The 21,755-nt window shown below is 37.4% G+C and overlaps 1 protein-coding gene across 11 annotated transcripts in view; it reads left to right on the forward strand.

The window, feature by feature from the left end:
- PLEKHA5 (pleckstrin homology domain containing A5) overlaps positions 1 to 21,755 on the forward strand; it is a 211,283-nt gene that overhangs the window by 119,071 nt on the left and 70,457 nt on the right. For all 11 annotated transcript variants that reach the window (XM_088141331.1, XM_088141330.1, XM_088141320.1 and 8 more), the window contains exons 6-7: positions 8,996 to 9,100; positions 14,746 to 14,818. In XM_088141331.1, the coding sequence (XP_087997457.1) occupies positions 8,996 to 9,100; positions 14,746 to 14,818 (178 nt within the window). The remainder of the gene's footprint in view (positions 1 to 8,995; positions 9,101 to 14,745; positions 14,819 to 21,755) is intronic.

The raw sequence follows: 21,755 nt of genomic DNA on the forward strand, positions 1-21,755 counted from the left end.
GGCCCAGCTTTCTGTAGAAGTAATACTAGGAATGTTGGTACGAAAGAGAAGAGGACGACTAGTAGCAAGGTGGATGGACTCAATTACAGTGACAGTGGGTGCACCTGAAAGTACAAGTTGGGAACAGATCATCCTAGAGAAAATCTATATGGTCATTAAGAGCTGACATCAATTTGATGGCACATAATCATATATCTCATACTGTCATAAATCAGCATTCTATATATGAGTCTTCATGAATGTAAAGCATGGGATATTAAAAAAAAAATCCCTTTGAGTTCCTAAAATAATGCTGTCCTTATTAGAAAAAACATATTTTAGATTTAGCACATAAATATGGTTCAGCAATCTTGCTTGCTTGCTTGCCCATCCCATATCCAGAAAATGTAATCAGATATATCAAGTGAGAGTGATGACTTTTGAGGCTTCCTCCCATACTAACGCTGTCAGAGATCTACATCTGCTGAGGAGTAGGAACCCCTGCCATCTATAGACAAAGGGAAAGACAACATCTGTCAATGGGGATAATTGAGGTTCAGGGTGTATGGCTCTTCAGCAGCAGGGAGGCTGGAAATTAAATTGCCTAACAAACAGTGATTCTTGATAGCTTGGAGTTGAAAGGCGAAATTCAAAATAGCTTCCATTTGTGCCTGGCCTTGTGATGGGTTTCAAAAATGCTACATAAGGGCAGGGGCAAGTCAATCCCTTTCTTAAGAACTTTAGTTTGCAAAGAGGATCCTGTTCTCTGAGTCTCTTGACAAGTTTTAGCCCAGGCATCACTGATATTACTTGACAGAAACTAAGGCATATAAAAACAGGGATGGGCAACCTGTGACCCCTGCCTTTTTTTTTTTAAAGCCTTTGAAACCCACTGCAAGTTCAATAGTGTGGTTGTTGAAAATTAGGAGCATGGTTTCCCACCATTTTCAGAAGGGAAACCCATGGAAGCTATATTGTAATCCTATAAAAGTCCAAGGCAGTTTGAAAAGCAAAGTCTCAGAATACTGGCCCACATTTCTGATATTAAAACTCCCATTTTACATTACCATTTCACCTACTCCAGCCCTTTACCCACCAAAACTGCAAAGTGTAGTCCTTGATTTTCCAGAAGTTGCCCATTGTGAGGAAAAGAATAGTGTTAGATAGGAACAGGGTTGAAAGGCAGAGCTAGAAGACAGATAAAAGCAATGGAAAGTAGCCTTAGTAGAAATAGGGTCAGAATAGTGACATTTTGTCTTACATAAATGCTGTGGTAGAGGTTATAGGAGTGCCCAAGGTGAGGTAGTGAAATACTTTCTTGTGACTTCTGGGAAATATTTTATAGAGATTTGAGCTGCTAATTCATAGCCTAGTCTTCTGATGCTTGTCAATAAGTTCTAGCTCTAGATTCTTCCTCTCTGTTTGAAAAACAGCTGCATTTTAAATCTTTGTAGTCATGCATCTTCACTGTTATTCATGAATAAAAGTGGCAACATTCATTTTGCCATCTGTCATGACAATAGGATAGTGCTACTGCAACAGCATACTATTGAGTAGGCCAAGCATAAATGCATAGCCTACAACTGAAGTGTAACCAAGTGGGAATCATTTTCATTAGTTCATCAGAATTTAAATCTCATCATGTTGATGCGATATGGCAATAGTTGTAATTAAAGAATGAAATGGAGAGGGAATGTTACAATGAATGCCTTACAATGCTAGTTGCATTAAGCTCCCTTTGCTCTTAATCAGAAAGATTTTTGAAGGTGGTATCCAGAGTAGTTATTCTGATCATTATACAATAATGTGTTCATATAAAGTACAGCAAAATTAGGAAAGGTGACTTTGCAATCTGGAAAAACTAAAACAGTCTTTTGTTGTAAAAGAACCTCATATTGGAGCCCAGTGAAGCTGGCCTCTTCTTTCTTTCCTGACATAAGGAAAGCATTCAGATTTGGAAATCAGTCCTGGTTCACCACTGTTTTTATACAGAAATTCTCCTGTAAGGTAGTCCTCAACGTATGACTATTCATTTAGTGACCATTCAAAGTTACGACAGCACTGAACAAAGGGACTTATGACCCATGCCTGAAGTTACAGGTGGGAGTTGTTGGAGGCAGTCTCTTACCTTACTGAGGCTTGGGGCTGGGAGGGACCAAACCCAGAATGGCCTGGATTGGGGTGGGTCCTCAGCTAACGACTGGTGAAATTCGCTTAATGATAGCAAAGGGAATTGCTGGGATTCTGGTTGCCAAGTGATGTGGTCATGTGATGTCTCATTTTACAACCACATCACTTAGTGATGGAAATTCCAGTCCCAATTGTGGTTGTAAATCGAGGACCATCTGTATTGAACCATGTCACTTGACCATATCTTGGACCTGAATTAGCTATTCAGTACCTTCAGTGGTCAGCTGACAAAGCTATGTGATACTTTGCTGTCATTTTACCAGTGGTTGAATTATTTTGATTATTTATTTCAATTTAAATTAGGCACCATCTGACTCCAAATCAATTATGGTTCCTCTAGATGCACAATCCATGTGAATGCATTAAGCCTTTAATTGGCAGGATAACTTTTGAATTGTGGGAAACATTTCTTCAAGTAGGTTGAAGGAAAAGTAATATTTCCAGGTTAGCATCGGAAAGAAGCATTTAGTTCATTGCATAGACTGGTGGAACCTGATCTCCATTTGCTCCTGTTAGCCTAGCTGAGAGAGGATCTGTGTCGTGGCATGAGTCTTTTCCCCCTCCCTCCCTTATGATTGTGGGTGGAACTGAGTTGGGATTGGTTTCTTGCAATTCTTCAGAAATTCCACATCAGAAAAACTTAGTTGATTTGTACTTTCATGAAAAAGAAACAAGATGAGAATTGCTACAGAAAACTTTGACTTTTAAAATTGATCTGATATGTTTCAAGATAGAGTATTTAAATTTTTGTTACAGTATTCCTATAACTATTTTGTTGTTCCTATAACTTTTTGTTATAGTTGCAAGTAAGAATAGATCTTACTTCATTATTTTATTTTCATCTTCCCTCAGTTTGGAATAAAACTCAAAAAGAAGTGGATTTTTTTAACAGGAACCTCTGCATTGATAGTTTAAAAAGAGATTTTTTAATCTCCCACAGTTATTCCTTTTGGGTCCTTCTTTTAAAAGGCTGTTTTTCTATTCCTTTTTTTTTCTTCTTCTTTTTACAATGTTATGTCCTTCAGATATGCATAGCATTATGGGGTGAGTATATAGCCCAATTATTCAGTCAGGTATTTGCCTGCAAATATAATTGATAATGTTTATGGGCTTTGGGACCAGCCACTTTAGAATTCCCAGTATCCTTTGGCCTCAACCAAACTGGTTGCAGCTGCAGGAAATTCTGATTTAGCAACATATGGAGGACCACAGGTTTCCCACCTCTGCTGTACAAGAAAGTCTTATGAGTTTTATAAAATTTGCTGCCTTTGTCTTCTACACCACAATAGAAATCTTGTCCTGGAATTAACCCCAAGCTTTATTTTCACTTTTCCACCTACAAACTTCTACATGTTCCTAATATACCATGTATGCTCATGTAATAAGCCCACCTGCGGATAAGACAACCCTCAAATTTTTAACTCAAATACCGTGAAAAATGCACCACCCGTGGATAAGCCAACCCACATTTTTCACAGTATTTGGGTTAAAAATTTGAGGGTCTGCTTATCTGCAGTGGGCTTATATGCAAGTATATATGGTAAATATGGGTACTTTTTTAAAGTATTACCATATATACTTCCAGAGAAGCTGAATCCGATTTTTGGGGTGCATTTCAGCACGTAAAATTCTTGGCTTATCCATGAGTACATACAGTACCAAAGGATAAAACACAAGAAACCAGTGGAAAAATACAGTGAATAATGTAACGTTTTGTTTTTTAAACGCCCAGAGCTTGGCAACAATTTAGGCAAGGCACCTTCACGTTGAGAAACAGTTTTGAAACTGGCTCTCAACGTGAAGGTGCCTTGCCTAAATTGCTGGCAAGCTGTAGGTATTTTTTTTAAATATTGCTGCTGGTTTCATATATCTTCCAATTGGGTTTTAAAGCCTGGACATTTTTTCATCTCTAACCACATAATTGTTAGCAGATGTTGCAGAAAAGCCATTTTCTGTGAACTTTAAATTTTGCAGGCATTAAATTTAATACATAAATGAAGAAATAATTTTTTACTCCTGAACTATGTTAAAGTATATTTAAAGCAACAAATGTTAAAGTGCTATATTCGTTTAAAATATAACAACTAAATACAATGAATGCAAGATGTCCATTAGCTTTAACTAAGATGGTGGTTAGAAGACAATGGGAATACCTTGAATGGCACTGCTAGCTTATTAGATGGAACAGAGCAGAAGCTACAGTATGTTGTTTCATTAACTGTGATGTACATTCACAATTGTTGATAAAATATGAGTTAATTATAAAGATTCACTTGTTCCTTGTACAAAAGTGAGTGTCTGCTATTCAGAGTCCACTAACAGCTGTTTAGTTGCAACAATCATTAATTATTTATTCATTTTTAGCTGCCTCTGCAGTATCCATCTGATGAAAAAGACAGAAGGGTGTCACCACTGTTCTTTTACCCTTTCCTCTTTCATGAGCAGGCCTCTTTGGTCACATCATTTTATGTCCTGCTGCAAGAAATTGTTTGCCTACCGATTCTGTCATGGACCATATGTCACAGAAATATCCATATTAGTTATAAAAATTAATGGAGCTTTATGATTCAGAATGCAATATAGTTGTTCAGTGTAATGAGAAGGCAAAATGTAACAAGATAAGGTTATTGGTAAGGGGATTAAACAATTAACAACTGTATGTGTCATTAATCAAGCTATATGTTTAATTCTCTTGATTTTATCCAATTCTCCTTACCTATTCAGAACTTGGAACTTTTTCAGGTAAAAATATCTATCTGACAATAGTTTCTGTGTGTTCTTTTTTCAACTTCTTCTACCATATTAAAATGCTTCTTTCTCTGCCATATCCTGAATAATGCCCAAGAAAAATAAATAGTAGCATGTTAAGCTGACATTATTCTGATAATGAAGAATAAAAAGCCAAATGGGAACTCTTGGGTATATCTGAAGCAATTAAATTTAAACTTTTCATTCTGAGAGGGGTGAATCCAGAAATGGGGCACCAAAGCAAGCTCTGATCAGCAGTGTTGATTTCATGTGAAATTAGTTTGGATGTTATGGTCATTTACAAGTCTCCAGCTTAAAACAGCCTGATTCTTCCCCCTTTCTCGGATTTGCGGAACATTCAACCTTGAAATAAAAAGCGTAGTAATGTTGAACTGCATTTCTTGATCAAATATCCGCATGCCATGGAGCCATGTTTTCCATTCCAATTAGTGTTTTAACAACAAATGTTAAATAAAAATTCAGATATATTGTACCATTTTTTTTTAACTGAAAGTACATGGTGTATGATACTCTGTGCTACTCTTTTCATATTGTCCTGGAATCATATTACTACATACCAGTCTGCTTTTTAATCTCAAAAAAATTTACAGATGGCCAGTAAGAACTAAATATGAACACAATTTTTCTAAATCCAGTCACTTTGGTATCTGTGGCACTTGGAATAGCAGAAGTGGTTTTATAAGATGGTCTTCTGCATCATATAATTACGCTGTGATTTTGCAAAAAATTGATAAAAGCCCTTGATAGAGGGCGATTTGAAAATGTATAAATTTCTACTGAAATTTGAAACAAGAAGAAAAAGTGAAAGAACGTATGATAAAATGGGCTAAAATTTTTGGTTACAATATACAAATGGAACAGTGGGAGAATATGTGGTTGAAAGGATTGAAATTTATGTTATGTTATAATCTTAAAGAGAATTTTTATAGAATGATATACTGTTGATATATGTCACTGAAAAAATTGTCTAGAATATATAAAGGTACTTCAAATTTATGTTGGGAATGTAAACAACAAGAGGGGACATTTTACCATGTTTGGTGGAAGTGCAGAAAATGTTGGACTCGATTACATATATTAATTCAGAAGATTTTAAAAATAAATATAAAATTGAAACCAGAAGCTTTTCTTTTGGGACTGATCAATAAACAGTTGGAAAAAAGTCATGGAAATTTGTTTTTATACAGTGGGGCAAAAAAGTATTTAGTCAGCCACCAATTGTGCAAGTTCTCCCACTTAAAAAGATGAGAGAGGCCTGTACTTATCATCATAGGTATACCTCAACTATGAAAGACAAAATGGGGGAAAAAATCCAGAAAATCACATTGTCTGATTTTTAAAGAATTTATTTGTAAATCATGGTGGAAAATAAGTATTTGGTCACCTACAAACAAGCAAGATGTCTGGCTCTCACAGACCTGTAACTACTTCTTTAAGAGGCTCCTCTGTCCTCCACTCGTTACCTGTAGTAATGGCACCTGTTTGACCTTGTCATCAGTATAAAAGACACCTGTCCACAACCTCAAACAGTCACACTCCAAATTCCACTATGGCCAAGACTAAAGAACTGTAGAAGGACACCAGAAACAAGATTGTAGACCTGTACCAGGCTGGGAAGACTGAATCTGCAATAGGCAAGCAGCTTGGTGTGAAGAAATCAACTGTGGGAGCAATAATTAGAAAATGGAAGACATATAAGACCACTGATAATCTCCCTCGATCTGGGGCTCCATGCAAGATCTCACCCTGTCGGGTCAAAATGATCACAAGAACGGTGAGCAAAAATCCCAGAACCACACGGGGGGACCTAGTGAATGACCTGCAGAGAGCTGGGACCAAAGTAACAAAGGCTACCATCAGTAACACACTATGCTGCCAGGGACTCAAATCCTGCAGTGCCAGATGTGTCCCCCTGCTTAAGCCAGTACATGTCCAGGCCCGTCTGAAGTTTGCTAGAGAGCATTTGGATGATCCAGAAGAGGATTGGGAGAATGTCATATGGTCAGATGAAACCAAAGTAGAGCGTTTTGGTCTAAACTCAACTCGTCGTGTTTGGAGGAGAGAGAATGCTGAGTTGCATCCAAAGAACACCATACCTACTGTGAAGCATGGAGGTGGAAACATCATGCTTTGGGGCTGTTTTTCTGCAAAGGGACCAGGACGACTGATCCGTGTAAAGGAAAGAATGAATGGGGCCATGTATCGTGAGATTTTGAGTGAACACCTCCTTCCATCAGCAAGGGCATTGAAGATGAAACGTGGCTGGGTCTTTCAGCATGACAATGATCCCAAACACACCGCCCGGGCAACGAAGGAGTGGCTTTGTAAGAAGCATTTCAAGGTCCTGGAGTGGCCTAGCCAGTCTCCAGATCTCAACCCCATGGAAAACTTTTGGAGGGAGTTGAAAGTCCGTGTTGCCCAGCGACAGCCCCAAAACATCACCGCTCTAGAGGAGATCTGCATGGAGGAATGGGCCAAAATACCAGCAACAGTGTGTGAAAACCTTGTGAAGACTTACAGAAAATGTTTGACCTCTGTCATTGCCAACAAAGGATATATAACAAAGTATTGAGATGAACTTTTGATATTGACCAAATACTTATTTTCCACCATGATTTGCAAATAAATTCTTTAAAAATCAGACAATGTGATTTTCTGGATTTTTTCCCCCATTTTGTCTCTCATAGTTGAGGTATACCTATGATGAAAATTACAGGCCTCTCTCATCTTTTTAAGTGGGAGAACTTGCACAATTGGTGGCTGACTAAATACTTTTTTGCCCCACTGTACATGATAACTGCAGCAAGACTATTATACGCACAAAGGTGGAAAGATTTGACATTACCCAGAATGGAGGAATGGATAGTGAAGATGAAGTTGCTGAGATGGCCATATTGACAGCTTTGATCAGAGAAAAGACAATATCTACATTTATTGCTGACTGACACCCCTATAGACTTTGTGTGAAACAGAAAAAAATGGAATTATGATATGTGGTTTTGATGATTAGGAAAAAAAATAGATTATAGAAAAAATGTTAGTCATGCTGTAACCGTAGAGTAAGAGGTTAATTTACATCTATACCTATAACTGCTGTAAAGAACATTGGAAGCTACTTCTTTATATTTTCTTTCTTTTTTTCCCTGCACTTTTGGCTTTGTCTTTTCCTTCTTTCTTTTTCCTTTATTCTAAATGTTAGTTCTTGTTAGTTTTCATCTTCCTTTTTTAAAATTTTAATAAAGTTATATTTTGAGCATCACTATCTTGAATTGGTAACACACAATTATTGTATTTACTGAGAAAATTCCAAGGGAAAAATAAAAAGCAGTTGCTTAGTTAACCTTAAGTACTTTGTGTGTGAAAAAGTCTTAGCAAAATGAGATGTAAATAACTTAGCAATATATATTGGAGAGCCAGTTCGGCAAAGCGGTTAAGGCTCCAGTCTAGAAACCAGGAGACCCTGAGTTCTAGTCCAGCCTTAGGCACAAAGCTGGCTGGGTGACTTTGGGCCAGTCCCTGTCCCTCAGCCCACGATGTTAGGTTTAGGCAACAGGCCACTCAGTGAATTCCTGTCGCAACCAATGGATCAACATTTGGTTGATCTGAAAACAGTGGACCCTGCACATGTGGGGAAAACTCTAGGAAGAAAAAAAAAATAACCCATTTTGGTTGTCATTTGGCTTCCTGGCTAAAATTTATTTTGATTTTAGTGATTTTTTTTTCTGCCCTGTTTCAGGTATTCTTGTTAAAAGCTTAATTTATAGCCTTGTTAAAAATCTGTGCTAAGCTTATGTAACGTCCTATTAAGCTGCAGTTTCAAATATTTGGATCCAGGAGTAACTCGGGAGCAGACTTTCTCCCCCTGCTGAAAGCTTCAAGAAAACATAAGTCAGCAAAACCTCCAAGGAAATTACTGATTTACCTGAAAGAAAATAATGTAGCTGCTTAATAAGTCCTAAAGAGAACATATGATCCAAATCTGGCTTTTTCTCTGAGGATAGTTTTACACCTCCTACATGTAATAAATATTGACCATTTCTTTTTATTTTATTTTTAGACATCGCGTTCCTCAAAAAAAGTCCATAATTTTGGAAAGAGGTCAAATTCAATAAAAAGAAATCCTAATGCACCTGTCGTTAGGCGAGGCTGGCTGTATAAACAGGTATTGTCTATTGGGGTGGGGAGGAAATGCTATATATCTTCATCTGAAATGTAGTGTTGCAGTTATGAGATAAGAAAAGTACAGCTTTGCCCTACATTGTATGATGAAGGTAATCTGCTAATGGTATCCACAGGAGAACCCAGAAACTTGCAAATGAGTGATTTTGCTTTCTGTTTTTTCCTGCAGGAAATTGGAAAATTATACTAGCTTGTGAAGCATTTTATAACTACTGCAAAATGCCAGTGCTTTAGATAAAAGTTTGCTCAATTATTTGGATTTGATTTATTCCTCCAAATAGGGCACATCTGTTAGAGATTCTGTTTGTATCGTGCATTGTTTTATTATACCACTTTCTCAAAAACAAATCCAATATAAGTCATTTTTGGTTTAATTCATCTCTCTGGTTCTAACATATAAAAACGTAGAACCTGCAATTTTTGTCTTTTACTTGGTATGCTTGGAGAAAAGAAGTAATTCTTATCCTAAAGTGAATATTGAAGTTTGAGCTAAAGTGGTAATTTATCAGTACCGTATGTCTGTGTAAACATTAAGTACTTAATTTGACTGGTGTGATCCAGATATTTAGCAAATTTATACTTCAGATTTTACTAGTAAAATCTGTATTTGGGCCAAGAGTACTATATCTTAATCATTTCTTTTACTTGTGATGGAATTTTGCTCAGTGGTCAAAGTTTTATTTAAAAAATAGTCAGCTGTGGTGGTTACAACTGTTACAATCAGATGCTTGGTATTTGTTCCTCTGTGGAATAAGTTGGTTCCCTAGCCAGCCATAAGAAATTATGTGACCCATCGTTCTCTCTTGCTCCTCCCCCCAACCTGTTTGCAGAAAGGAAGCCTGCCCACCAGGAACCATCCTGCTAAACTGGAACTCTTTGTTGTTGGGGCTTTAGCTGATATATACTTAGCAGGACTTCATCAGCTGATAAGGCCACAGTAGGCCCATGAAACTGTGTAGTATAGAGGCGTCACACATCATCTCTGTCAACATGATGCTCATCTCTTGGGAAAGACTCCCGTACAGCCCTTGACTGTAGAGTTTATCAAAAACAATAGTCCTGAAATAGAAGTGAGATGCCTGTTTGAAATTCAGCAGTATGTGATTTTGTTGTTGTATCTTCATGTTATCCAGAATAAATAAATTTCTACAGACTGATAAAATAGGGAATGTCTGCTTTTTTAAACATAGAAGCATAATTTTTCTGGCCCTGCAAAAGACACCCCATAGTGTCTGTTTTCCAAGGGCTATTAAAGCAGTCGTGACAAATAGGAGCTATTCCTATTGTTACAGTCTCTAATCCAGTAATTCTTTATATTTGTTTGACCCACCCACTTGATCTTTGGCACAGAGCAGCGCTTTAAAGGAAAAAAGATTACTGTCAGAAAAGAGTATGCCCTTGCCATTTAAAATGATTCACCTAGTCAGACCTAAGTAGGGTTCTTCTCATTGCTACCTTCTTGAGAGCAGCTTCAGACATTAAGCAGGGCAACTTGAAATGTCAGGCATAGAGGGCATGGTTTGTTTGAACCTATACATTTCTTGCATGTGCAAAATGTCTATAATGCAATGTTTGTAGATGATATATTATGCACCAAGCTTCTGCCTTCAGAGAAGATTGTTCCATGTTCTTGGTTCATCTTTTAGAGATCAGTATGAGCACAGATTCTTTTTTGATTTGGAAAATGGCCTCTAAAACCAGGTGTGGACCAATGTTAGCAGACCAACGTTAATATATTATCTGAATTATATTATTAGTTTTAAATATACTGTACTCCCCAAGCCAGAGAAGAGTGGAAGTTCTGACCTGGTATCTGAAGCCTGTTAGGGTCTGGTTTGGAAGAAACAGAATGAGGCTGAATCTCTGCAAGGCAGAGGGGCTGGTTGTTCAGAAATCATCTAGTACTTTTATTTCTCCAGTGATAACTTTGAAGGAAAGGAGGAGCAGGTCCATGGCTTAGGGATTCTTCTAGACTCATGGCTATTGCTGGATAGGTAGGTAAAGTCTATGCCAAGGGAGATCTATTTTAATTTTAGCTGATGTGCCAGTTGCAGCTCTTCCCAGAGCATGATGCCCTGTTAATGGCTATCTATACCATGTTTATCCCTCAAGTTAATTACTACAATGCATTTGACATGGGGCTACCTTTGAAGATTACATGGAAACAGCAGTTGATGCAAAATGCAGCAGCCATCCTACTGGCAAGTAAGAACTGCCAGTGCCATGTAACACCAATTTTGCAGGCACTGCATTGGGTTCCAGTAGTCTTCTGAGTATAGTTCAAAATGCTGGTTTTCCATCTGTAAAGCCCATTTATGGCTTAATGCCTAAGTATCTGCAGGGTCATCTACTTCAGGTAGAATTGGCTCTAGTTCATTCAGCCCAAAGAGGGTAAGGAGTTGCTCCTGATGTCAGGTTTTTTTCCTTAAGGATAAGATTGTTTCTTATGATTTTATGGATTTTATATTGTTTGTAAATATGGAGTAAATATGAAGAGAGCCAGTTTGATTTAGTGGTTAAAGCATCAGGCTAGAAGCTGGGAAATCATGAGTTCTAGCCTTGCCTTAGGCACGAAGCCAGCTGGGTGACCTTTGGCCAGTCACTCTTTCTCCACCCTAGGAAGGCGGCAGTGGCAAACCACTTCCAAAAAACCTTGCCAAGAAAACTGCAGGGACTAGTCCAACCAGTCGCCAGGAGTCAACACTGACTCAAAGGCACCAAAACAAAAGAAAGTATTGAAGACAAATAAATACCAACTAATATTAATGTTGCATAATATACTTTTTTAATGAATGAAAGTCTTTCTAAGCTATATTGCTGTGATCCTCAACACAGTGCCCATGAGCAAGAATGTACCCACATCCTAGATGTCCTTTAGGACATCTAGACCCAGTCTGACTTTTTTGTTTTGTGAATTGCTGTCCCACCACAGTAGCCATTTTCTGAATTGGGACAGCTTCCCACCGGCAGTCACAGAGCCCACAATCATACAGTAGTCTCAAAGTTCCAAATCTGCCCTCTGGCCAAAAGGATTATGGATTTCTACTATGGTATATCTCTGTACAGTTATTATTTTCATAAATCATTCCGTAAAATGCCTTGAGGTATTTATTTGGCATTTGTGTAAGCTAAAACAGACAAAATAGAGATTCTTTGACAAACTGTCTTGAGTTGTACAAGATAATGGCAGAATTAGGATATAAATCAAATAAATAAATAAAGCTTGTTCAATAATATTAATGACTTAAGTAACAAGAATATAGGATAATGCCTTCACAAAAGTAGAACATTTAAATGTTTACTTTTCTGCATGGGATATGCATTGGAAAACCAGAACATGAAACCAGCAATGGAGCATCTGAGTCATCCTAACAAAATGTATTTATTTATTTACTTAACATTTTTATATGGCTGCCCATCTACCAAAAGCACTTTGGGTGCTAAACAGATAAAAACAAAAACAAACAAAAAAAATCATTATCAGCTGCTCCTCCAATGTTTAAGAATATCCAGAGGCTTGGCATTCATTATTCTGCTATTCCTGGATATCATCCCAAGCCTGTTCACCAGCAGGATACTTAAAATTCCCTTAATACCCTTTCTTCTTTCAACGGATTTATTAAATTTTATTGTCTGAGAGCATGCACACTGTTGTGGTAATGCAGCCATTTACTCCAGGAAACAGTGGAAACTGGTTAATGATAGAAGAACAAATTTTTAAAAACCTTCAGAAATAGAAGCTTTTTATTTTGGAAGATACTTACTTGATCATAACAATATGATTAATAACAGGGTGAGGAGACTCTTGTTTCTTTAAATGCTTCTTTCCCCTCCCCTCTCACTTTTATATGTGTTTGTTTATTTATAACTTGTCTCTCCTCCCAGGAGCTCAAGTTTTACATGCAGTTTTCCTTCCTACTGGTTGAAATTAAACTAGTTGAGAGAAATAATGAATATCTTAAGTTCTGTCATTAAATTTCATGAATGAATAATAATTTTGATCTAACTCCTTATTGTCTCAACCCCAGTAACCATAACCCCATATTGTATGTGTAGCTGCCTTAAATTACGGATCAATCTAGCCTAGTAATCTAAGATGATCTCTTATATCAGTCAAGCTATAAACTACTCCGTTCTTCAGTGCCACCAGAAAGAACGGGGAGGAAACACATTCATAGTTGCTTATATATCAACAACAGAATTCAGAAAGTGTCAGGCTCATGCAAAAATCATAGCATGAAATGAAAAGAGGAGAGGATTAAAAAATGTATGTGATGGAGAGGAGGAGTCAAGAAAAATTGGTATCTCAGCAGAACTGATGGGATCTCTTCTTTCTTCAGGGCAATAATAGAAGGACTGCTGGAAGATCATTTAGTCCCTGTTTTCTACTGCAACTGGCAGCTGGAGTATCAGGCAAATCATTTCTTGCCTGATTTAATGCAAAATGCCAGGGATTAAACTGGGACTTTATATAAAGCATGTTGTACAACTGAGTGGTAGCTAACTCTACTACAGCTGGAACCTAGACCAGCTATCTGAGGCCCTATAGAATATGTGAATATTGACAGGCAGAGCCCACATTGCATTAATCTGGGCTCCCCTCTCCTTGTGGTGTCAAGAATTAACCTTCTCCAAGGCCTGAAGATATTGCAGGAATTTAATTAGGAGCCTTTTGATCTAGCATTCTTTCTCAGCCACTGGAGTGTGTGTTTCTCAAAAGCTAAAGCCTTTAGCATTGTCCTAGTTTCACTCTAGCTACTCAGATCCATGCTGTTAAGCTTAAGAGTGGAAGATTCAAGGATTCAAGCAATTCAGATAAATTGCTCTTGCTGCAGATGTGAAAAGTGTTCTTAGACAATGATCAGCTTCTTCAGAATCTAGCTATATTTATATGTTGGCCACCAGGTTTAAAGCCCATGTCCCTTATGCAGTAATAAAGTGTTTGCTGCCCATTTCACATCCCCTGATGTTGAAGGTGCCTGCCCTGTGTTTTGATAACAATCTTGTCTGGTCTCAGACTATTCACTTCCATTCTTCAGCCATCACAGGGATTCTCAATCTGAGCATGGATTTTCTAGTTACTCAGTTTACAGCTCATTGAGATAAGGGGGCTGGTGAGGATGACAGGATGAAAATTACACCTTTCCCCTGTAATTCCAGACTTCTAGAGGACAGGCAATGATTACTGGGATATGAAGAAAAGGTACATATTGGTTGGTAGGATGGTCACACATTGAAGGTGTCATTTCTCATAACTTGACAGTTTTTCAACAACATTTTAAAATATTGTGTGTTGAGAGGAAGAGCTTTGTGAGTCAGGCAAAAGACATGTTTAATCCAGCATTGTTGCACACCAATCAGGTGAATTGGGGACATTTACAGGATATAAAGTTAATAGGCTTCTATCATTGGTTGCCTTGGGAATTGTTATTCATACAGCTTCTGATGCAGGGCACAGATGTCATACAATGTGGAATTCTATTTGTGATGATAAACATGTAATGGTTTAATCACACCAATATGTAATAACCTGTGATACTCCAGAGTTACAAAAAAATTCTGATTTTGCCAATGTGCTAAAGCTGTTGGATTTCCAGTGCCTATGATTCTATATTTCATTACCTACAGGATAGTACTGGCATGAAACTCTGGAAGAAGCGATGGTTTGTTCTTTCTGATCTCTGTCTCTTCTACTATCGGGGTAAGTCTTTTAAATGTCTCTAAGCAGTGGGGTTAAGCTGTGCTTCCAAAAATATATTACCTTGTCTTTAAAAAAAGAAGAGGAGGAAAAAGACATTGGAACAAGTAATGGTCGTTCTGCTCTTCTGTTGATATAAAAATAAAAGTGCTGATTTGATCAGTATACTTAGTTTGTTCCATGGGAAATATATGGTCAGTTAGTTCTAACCTTGCATAATCTGGGTCAGAACAAACTCCATTTCTGTGACTTCCATGTCCCCTGTCCTACCTCACAAGCTGTGTTATTGTTGTTGTTTAAATGGAATATCAGAAGCAGTATTAAAAGTTGGGAAGGCTCACAATCTTCATCTACCTCTGTTCTATACACTTAATTTTAGCTAATCCACTGTTGCCTTTCCTCTTTCCCCAGTCATTCTGATGGACTGCCGCAGGTTCTTTTGCACTTGTGCTGTAGTTTGTTCAGAATAGTTTGAGCAGTGTTTCTCAGCCTCAGCAACTTTGAGATGTATGGCCTTCAGCTCCCAGAATTCCCCAGCCAGCATGGGAATTCTAAGAGTTGTAGTCCACACATCTTAAAGTTGCTGAAGTTGAGAAACAGTTGTTTAAAGTCTAGGATTTTTGATGGAAGCACCATACAACCTTTTAAAAGTGGTACTTCCACTATTCCTTTCATTTGTTTTCTGACAGCCATAGCAGTAGCATCTATATTCATCTCATGGATTTCAAGAAAAGAGATTTTCTTGAGGCTTGGTCATCATGATTTAAACTGTATAACCCACTCTGTCCTATTTAGGAAGACCTAGAATTGTAGCAGATGGTTCTAGCATCTGCTGGACCCTTCTGATGCTTAAGTTTCCCCATCTCTCCTATTTTTGCTGATAGAATAAGTTTTTTGGCATAAAATAGCAAACTGCGTATGAGGAAGCTGGAAAACATGATGTAGAGGAATAGAAACCTTTCTTCAACTATTTTAACTCTGAGGGAGATTTACTAGAAGCCAGTTAAGGAGTTTATAAGAGGTCATATCTGAATTACTTTGGAGTCATGACTTTGGATTTTTAAAGCCTCAAATCAGTCTGTGTTGTTTCAGAGTTAATCTTAGTATTCTCAAATATGTAGCAGTAATTGGATTTGGATGATCCAAGGCTTAACTGAGCCCAAAGGAGCCTACTCGTTCATTGAAACAGTTCACTGCAATTCAGAGTGTTTTGTGTGCAATAGAGAATTCCTCATTGATTGATACTGCAAATTTACACGTTTTGTCTTCGTGAAAGTAACCATTATGGCTTTCCCCAAAGGATGCTGGGAATTATAACTTGCTGAAAGTGCTGAGAGTTCTGTTAGAAAGTCTGAGCTGCTGCTTCTACTTAAAAAAAGTGTAGATGTGTGAGGAATGCCTGCTCAGTCTGTCTCATTGATAGAACAATGTCATCTTGTGGGACTTGGATATGACCTTCTCTGTAGCCACCTCTGCCCTTTGGAATGGTATTCCCTTAAAGTCTGCATGGTCCCAATCCTGCTGAGCCTGAGTGTTCTTTTGGCCTCACATTGGTATTTGGTATTTTAACTCTGGTGGTCTCCTATCCAAGTACTAAGCAAGATTAGTCCTGACCTTGCTTAGTTCCAAGCTAAAAGGGATGGCGTCACAGGACAAATAGATGTAAGATAGTTTTCATTACCATGTTCAAATCTTTTATCACACCTTTCATCTTTAACACTGAGGCACATAAAATAAAGCTATGAAACTTGATCAAAGCTATGAAAGTATCCATATAGTAAAACTAAAAACTGGCAGGTTCAGATAACGGTGAAGAAAAGGTGATTGGAACATAAACATCTTCAAGACTGGAGTAAAAGATCATCAGAGAGATTGGATCTATGACAAAAGTAAATGTCCATTGACCAAATGTTAAAGTGAAAGAATTAATATTTAGCTCTGGAGACTAAAATAGAGTACAAACCAAGATTTTCCAGCAGAAATATGGCAATATTTTTAAACTGAGCTAATTCCTTTCACTTTATCTAAAGGATTACAGAAGTACCAAATTGCTCATGTTATAATCAGTTTAGAAATGCAGAGCTATTATGTTCAGAAAGATTATAGACTGTTGGAAAAACCAAGCCACCCTCAGTAACAATTAGGGGCATTGAAGTATTGTAATTTAATACATGGAGACTTTGGTTGAGCTAAAATTGTACTGTAATTAGGGAGATGGTTGTTAGTGGGCTTTTTCCCTACTAGAAGGAAAGTCAATTCATCCATTTCTGTCGAGGTCCGCAGACCAGGACTCAGCAGTAAATCTCAGTCCTCTGTCTTTGCAAAGTTTTACTAGCCTGCTAGTCTCAGGTTCAGCTGAACTCTCAGACACTCACATGGCATAACTAGATTAGAATATTTATTGCAAACTAAAATAAAGCCATATTAAATAGTTGGTTGCCCTCTGTCAGTGTGAGGTTGCAGTTCCCTTTTATACCCAAATCATAGTTTCTTTTTCCCATCTTTCCCACGTTTCAGAGGGCTGTTTGCCCAGTACTTCATGGCCTTGAAGCTGAGCAGCTTTTGATATAACTGGCATTTCTGCCCTGAGAATCTCTTGCTCTTGGCTTATCTTTCGCAATTGCAAACAGCCACACAGTTACATCTCCCAAAGCAGCCATTGTAGCTTTCCCTGGAAGCATCCCAGTGTATGCATCTACATTACTAATTCTAACCAGGTTTAAAAGTTCTGAATATCTTTATTGCTAATTCTTTCAGTGTTTCCTTTTTATTGATTTATTGGTTTTAGCCTTAATATTAAATTTATAAGTTAACTTGCTGAGATGAATAAATAGATCAAAGCCACTTATATACCCATCCTGAAAGAACTGAAGGAGATTGTGTTAATAACCAGATGTTCTAATATTAATTTGCAAGTACTGTATTAGCATGCTATAAGAAGGAATAGAAGAATTAAAAGGGAAGATGTTCACTGCTTTGCTTTGTGGTAAAGGGGTAATATCTACCATGATAGCAGTTTTATGAATAGGTATGCTCCCTCCCCCATAACTGCTGTATGGTGAGTGTGGGGACATAATTTCAAAATTTCAAAGGTGCCATTTTCTCAGAACATTGAGTAGAGTTGTGTTTTTTTATTTGAATGGAGTCATCTATTTATTTAATCTAAGTCTCAGTTAAAAATAGAGAAACAAAGAAAGAGCAGAATTCTTAAAGCTGCTTATCAATACTAGAACCTGGATGGAGGGCAACTGGTCACAGTCTTTTATGGTGAAATACATTATATTTACATTTAAAATAGTGTAATCAAATTAGTGTGTTCATATGTATACAAGCTTGTCCTGTCTTGTGTGATATATAATAACATTCTTTAACTTCATAAATGTTCCTTATTTCAGGAACATTTTTGCTTCAGGTTATAGATTAGCACCCTCCTGTCAAGCAGAAAATGCACTGAAATGCACTTGGTACCTTCCCTTCCCTTTGAGTTAAAACACTGAGATAGTTCCCCTGAATTTTCATTTCCAATTTTCTTCTTACACACTCTTAAGGAGAAGCTAACATGCATTTTCCTGGGACTGCAGAATTACCAAGTGAGTCCAGGAAAACTGTTGGCTTCTGTAAGGAGAAGCTGGATATGTCTACCATCTCCTGAGACAGGGTGTTTTGATGTTGAACAACTATTACCACGAGGAATTTTTTTCTGATGTGCAACCAAAATCTACTTTTGCAATACCCAGAATGACAGCTGGGTTAGTCTCTTTCAGGGTCAGAATATTCCATGAATGTTCTGCATATCCCTATTTTTTTTTCTGGTTTTATTTTTATTGTAAACTATAGTGAGTTTTCAGTAGTTGGTAGTATAAAATGTAATAATAAAAACAAATCCAATAATTAATGCATATTATAGGCCAGAATGAGTTTTCTTTTCTGCATTTCCAAGAAATGCAGTGAAAATAACTTGTAGGTATAACAAATATAAATGCTTGTAACTATTACTGTAACTTTAGTGTTATGTTTCTAGTAAATAAATTAGGGATATGCAAACTTCAGATTCAATAGAGATGCTTCACAGTGCAGAAGAACATGAATGCAGAAGCTCTCAAGCTCATTAAAAGACTCATTAAAACAGCCATATAATTTTGGATATAGACACAGGTGCTTTAATGAGTCACAGATAAATGCTACATTTGCACATCAACACATTCAGAAGTGCTCTGCTGAATTGAATCTGAAGCATTGCACAGTCCTTTCAGTTTTTATAACTCTTACATTCATTCATATCACTTCAGGCATTGTAAATACAATACTTTAAAGTCTCTATGTAAACTTAAACTTTGCTTAAGGTCATACCTATATAAATTACTTCATGGTTTTTACAATAATTAGGCAAGCTAGGGCAGTGTTCTTACCTCATTTTACAGACCAGAAATAAGTTCTGGGAAGTTAATATTTGAGGCCCATTGAGTTCATGATTGAGCTAAATTATGAAACACAGATTTTCTGGCTTGCAGGTCATGCTTTTAATTATTAGAGTAATTAAATATTAGATATTGGTGCAGTATAGAATCCATTTTGTGTTGTGGAATTGTACAGACCAGCACTAATACAGAGTATATCAGCAAGTTGAAGGAAAGCCTGGATAGTCATATCTGGATTTTTTATGCTTAAGAACCTTCAAGCATTTTTGCTCTTCTGAATAGTAGTTTATCATTATGGCAATTTTTTTGGTCTTGTCTTTCTTGCTTTTGCTGAAGGATAAAAGAGCAAATTCACCTTTGCTGCAAACAATAGAACATCCTAATTGAATAAATATTTGTACTGAAGGTGTGGGATAAGAGAATCTTCACTGTTTGTTTTTTAATCCTATTCATATTCTGTGTACAGATAAAAATACATGTAGGAGGCAAAGAAATTTGTAGATGAAAGCTCTTGTAGGGAGTTTTTAATAAGATGGTGATAATGCAAATAATTTCACTATAAATGTGGTGATCCATAATAACCACTTTAATTTACCCATAATTAGAAATAAACTAAACATTTAATTGAGAGTTACTAGATATGTTTCATGCTAACATACCGTTTATTAAGAGTTTTTCTTAGACAAGTGTTCACATTTCCTCAGCCTGGAGTATAGTGACTTACCATCAATCTCAGTATCTCTTTTGCTATCTTAATGATCCTTTGACTGGTTGGTATAGCCAAATTTTCCTCATTCTTTGTTGCAACCCAAGCCAAGGCCAGTAGAGCAAGGAATCCTGTGATAGTGGCCACTGTACTGGACAATTCTCAAAGCTAAGTAATGAGATTCAGAAGGTGGAGGATTTCAAGGTGGTGCTTATTTTTAGCAGAGAGAGAGTATTCATAGCACTCAATGTATAACATTGGAAATTGAGTAAGTATTGTTCCCATATTGCATATTAGAGTCTGAGGATCAGAAAGTAAAATTGGAATTAAATTTTAAATTTAATTGGAATTTGAGCTGGGACTTTCATAGCCCTGTGTTATAGTTACTGAAGTAGATGTGCTGCTTCCAGCTAGGAGGTTCTTAATGAAAGGCAAAGCATTACAGGCCATTGGGTTTGTCCTGGTTGATATAAGGATTAAGCACTGATTTTAAGTTATGTAGACTGATGCAAGGTATACATTCAGCTGTGTTTGTTGTCTTGTGAGCACCATAAAGACTAATGGGGAGTTCCATACAGAAGCCACAAGTGCAGATTCTGCTCATACTCTGGCACGAGGCTACTCTTTTGGTGTTCACTGATATAAACCCATTTGGCACATAAATGGGGAGTTGACATTTTCTGTCCACAGATGAATGTATTTATTTTGTGGTGTGGTGGTTAAGGTGTTGGCCATCCTCAGCCATGGAAGCTCATTGGGTGACTGAGGCTTCTGTTGCTCTTGCATCCCAATATGCCTCACAGCATGGATGTTGTAAGGAAGAATAGGAGGAGGGAGTACTATGACCCCAGTCTTGAGCTCCTAAATTGCATCTCAGTATTTATCATAGAATCATATTCTGTTGATTCACAGGAGTAGTATATGGTTATATGATGAAGATATGCATGCCTGTACAGCATTGCATGCATAGTAATTCCATGGATTCCCTCAGAAGTATGACTGAACATGCTACTTTCAGTTAATAAATTAATCAGAATGCCTGCCTTCAAATGTATTAGAACTGCTGTGAAAAAGGGAAGCAAACTAGAGGAAAGTTGAGCAAGAAAGTTTTTTATATCTATATGAGAGAGAGAGAGAGAGAGAGAGAGAGAGAGAGAGAGAGAATCTCCCAGTGTAGTATTGGTTTTCTAGTTTATCAAATGCTTGGACAGTAGCATGTTCCCTCATGGGTACAAATGCACTGAAATACTTACAGATGTTCTTTGCATCCAAAGGGGTATTTAATTAAGAGTGGCTTGTGCTTTTTTTATTCCAGAAGATTTATGTTGTAGCATTAATAGGCTTCTTTGAAGGCTGCCTGCTCGTTTTGGAAAAACAGCATTTTATTTCAGAGCTGCCACTAAAGATAGTGGTAGGCGACCTTCCCTGAATACTCAACAATGTGCTGGCCTAAGTTTTGTTTGGGGCCAGACAGACACTGGTTGAAAGTGATTGCAAAATTCACTCTAGTCTTTAGCAGGAATATGAACTGCCAGTGGCAGGTTGGCCTTCATATACCTGAGAGTAAGGCTTTACTTTGCTTTGGATTCAATTCAGAAAAGGTGTGTTGGAACAAATGCAGCAGCTGTGTGTGATGTGTTAAAGTAGCTGCATCTGGAACCAAGGCTGGGCTGCTGCCATGGTAGTCTCTTCTACCTTTGTTTTAATGAGCTGCAGACAGATGCTTCATTTGCTCTCCCACGTGTTCCAAGGACGTCTTCCAAACTGAATCTGAAACATTGCATGGCTGAATTACAGAGCCCCTCTGCTCTCTGCA

Source organism: Python bivittatus, unplaced genomic scaffold, assembly GCF_059951505.1.
Source record: "Python bivittatus isolate LINGU-HERP-01145 unplaced genomic scaffold, Pbiv_v1 ctg000330_np1212, whole genome shotgun sequence".
NCBI classification, from domain to species: domain Eukaryota; kingdom Metazoa; phylum Chordata; class Lepidosauria; order Squamata; family Pythonidae; genus Python; species Python bivittatus.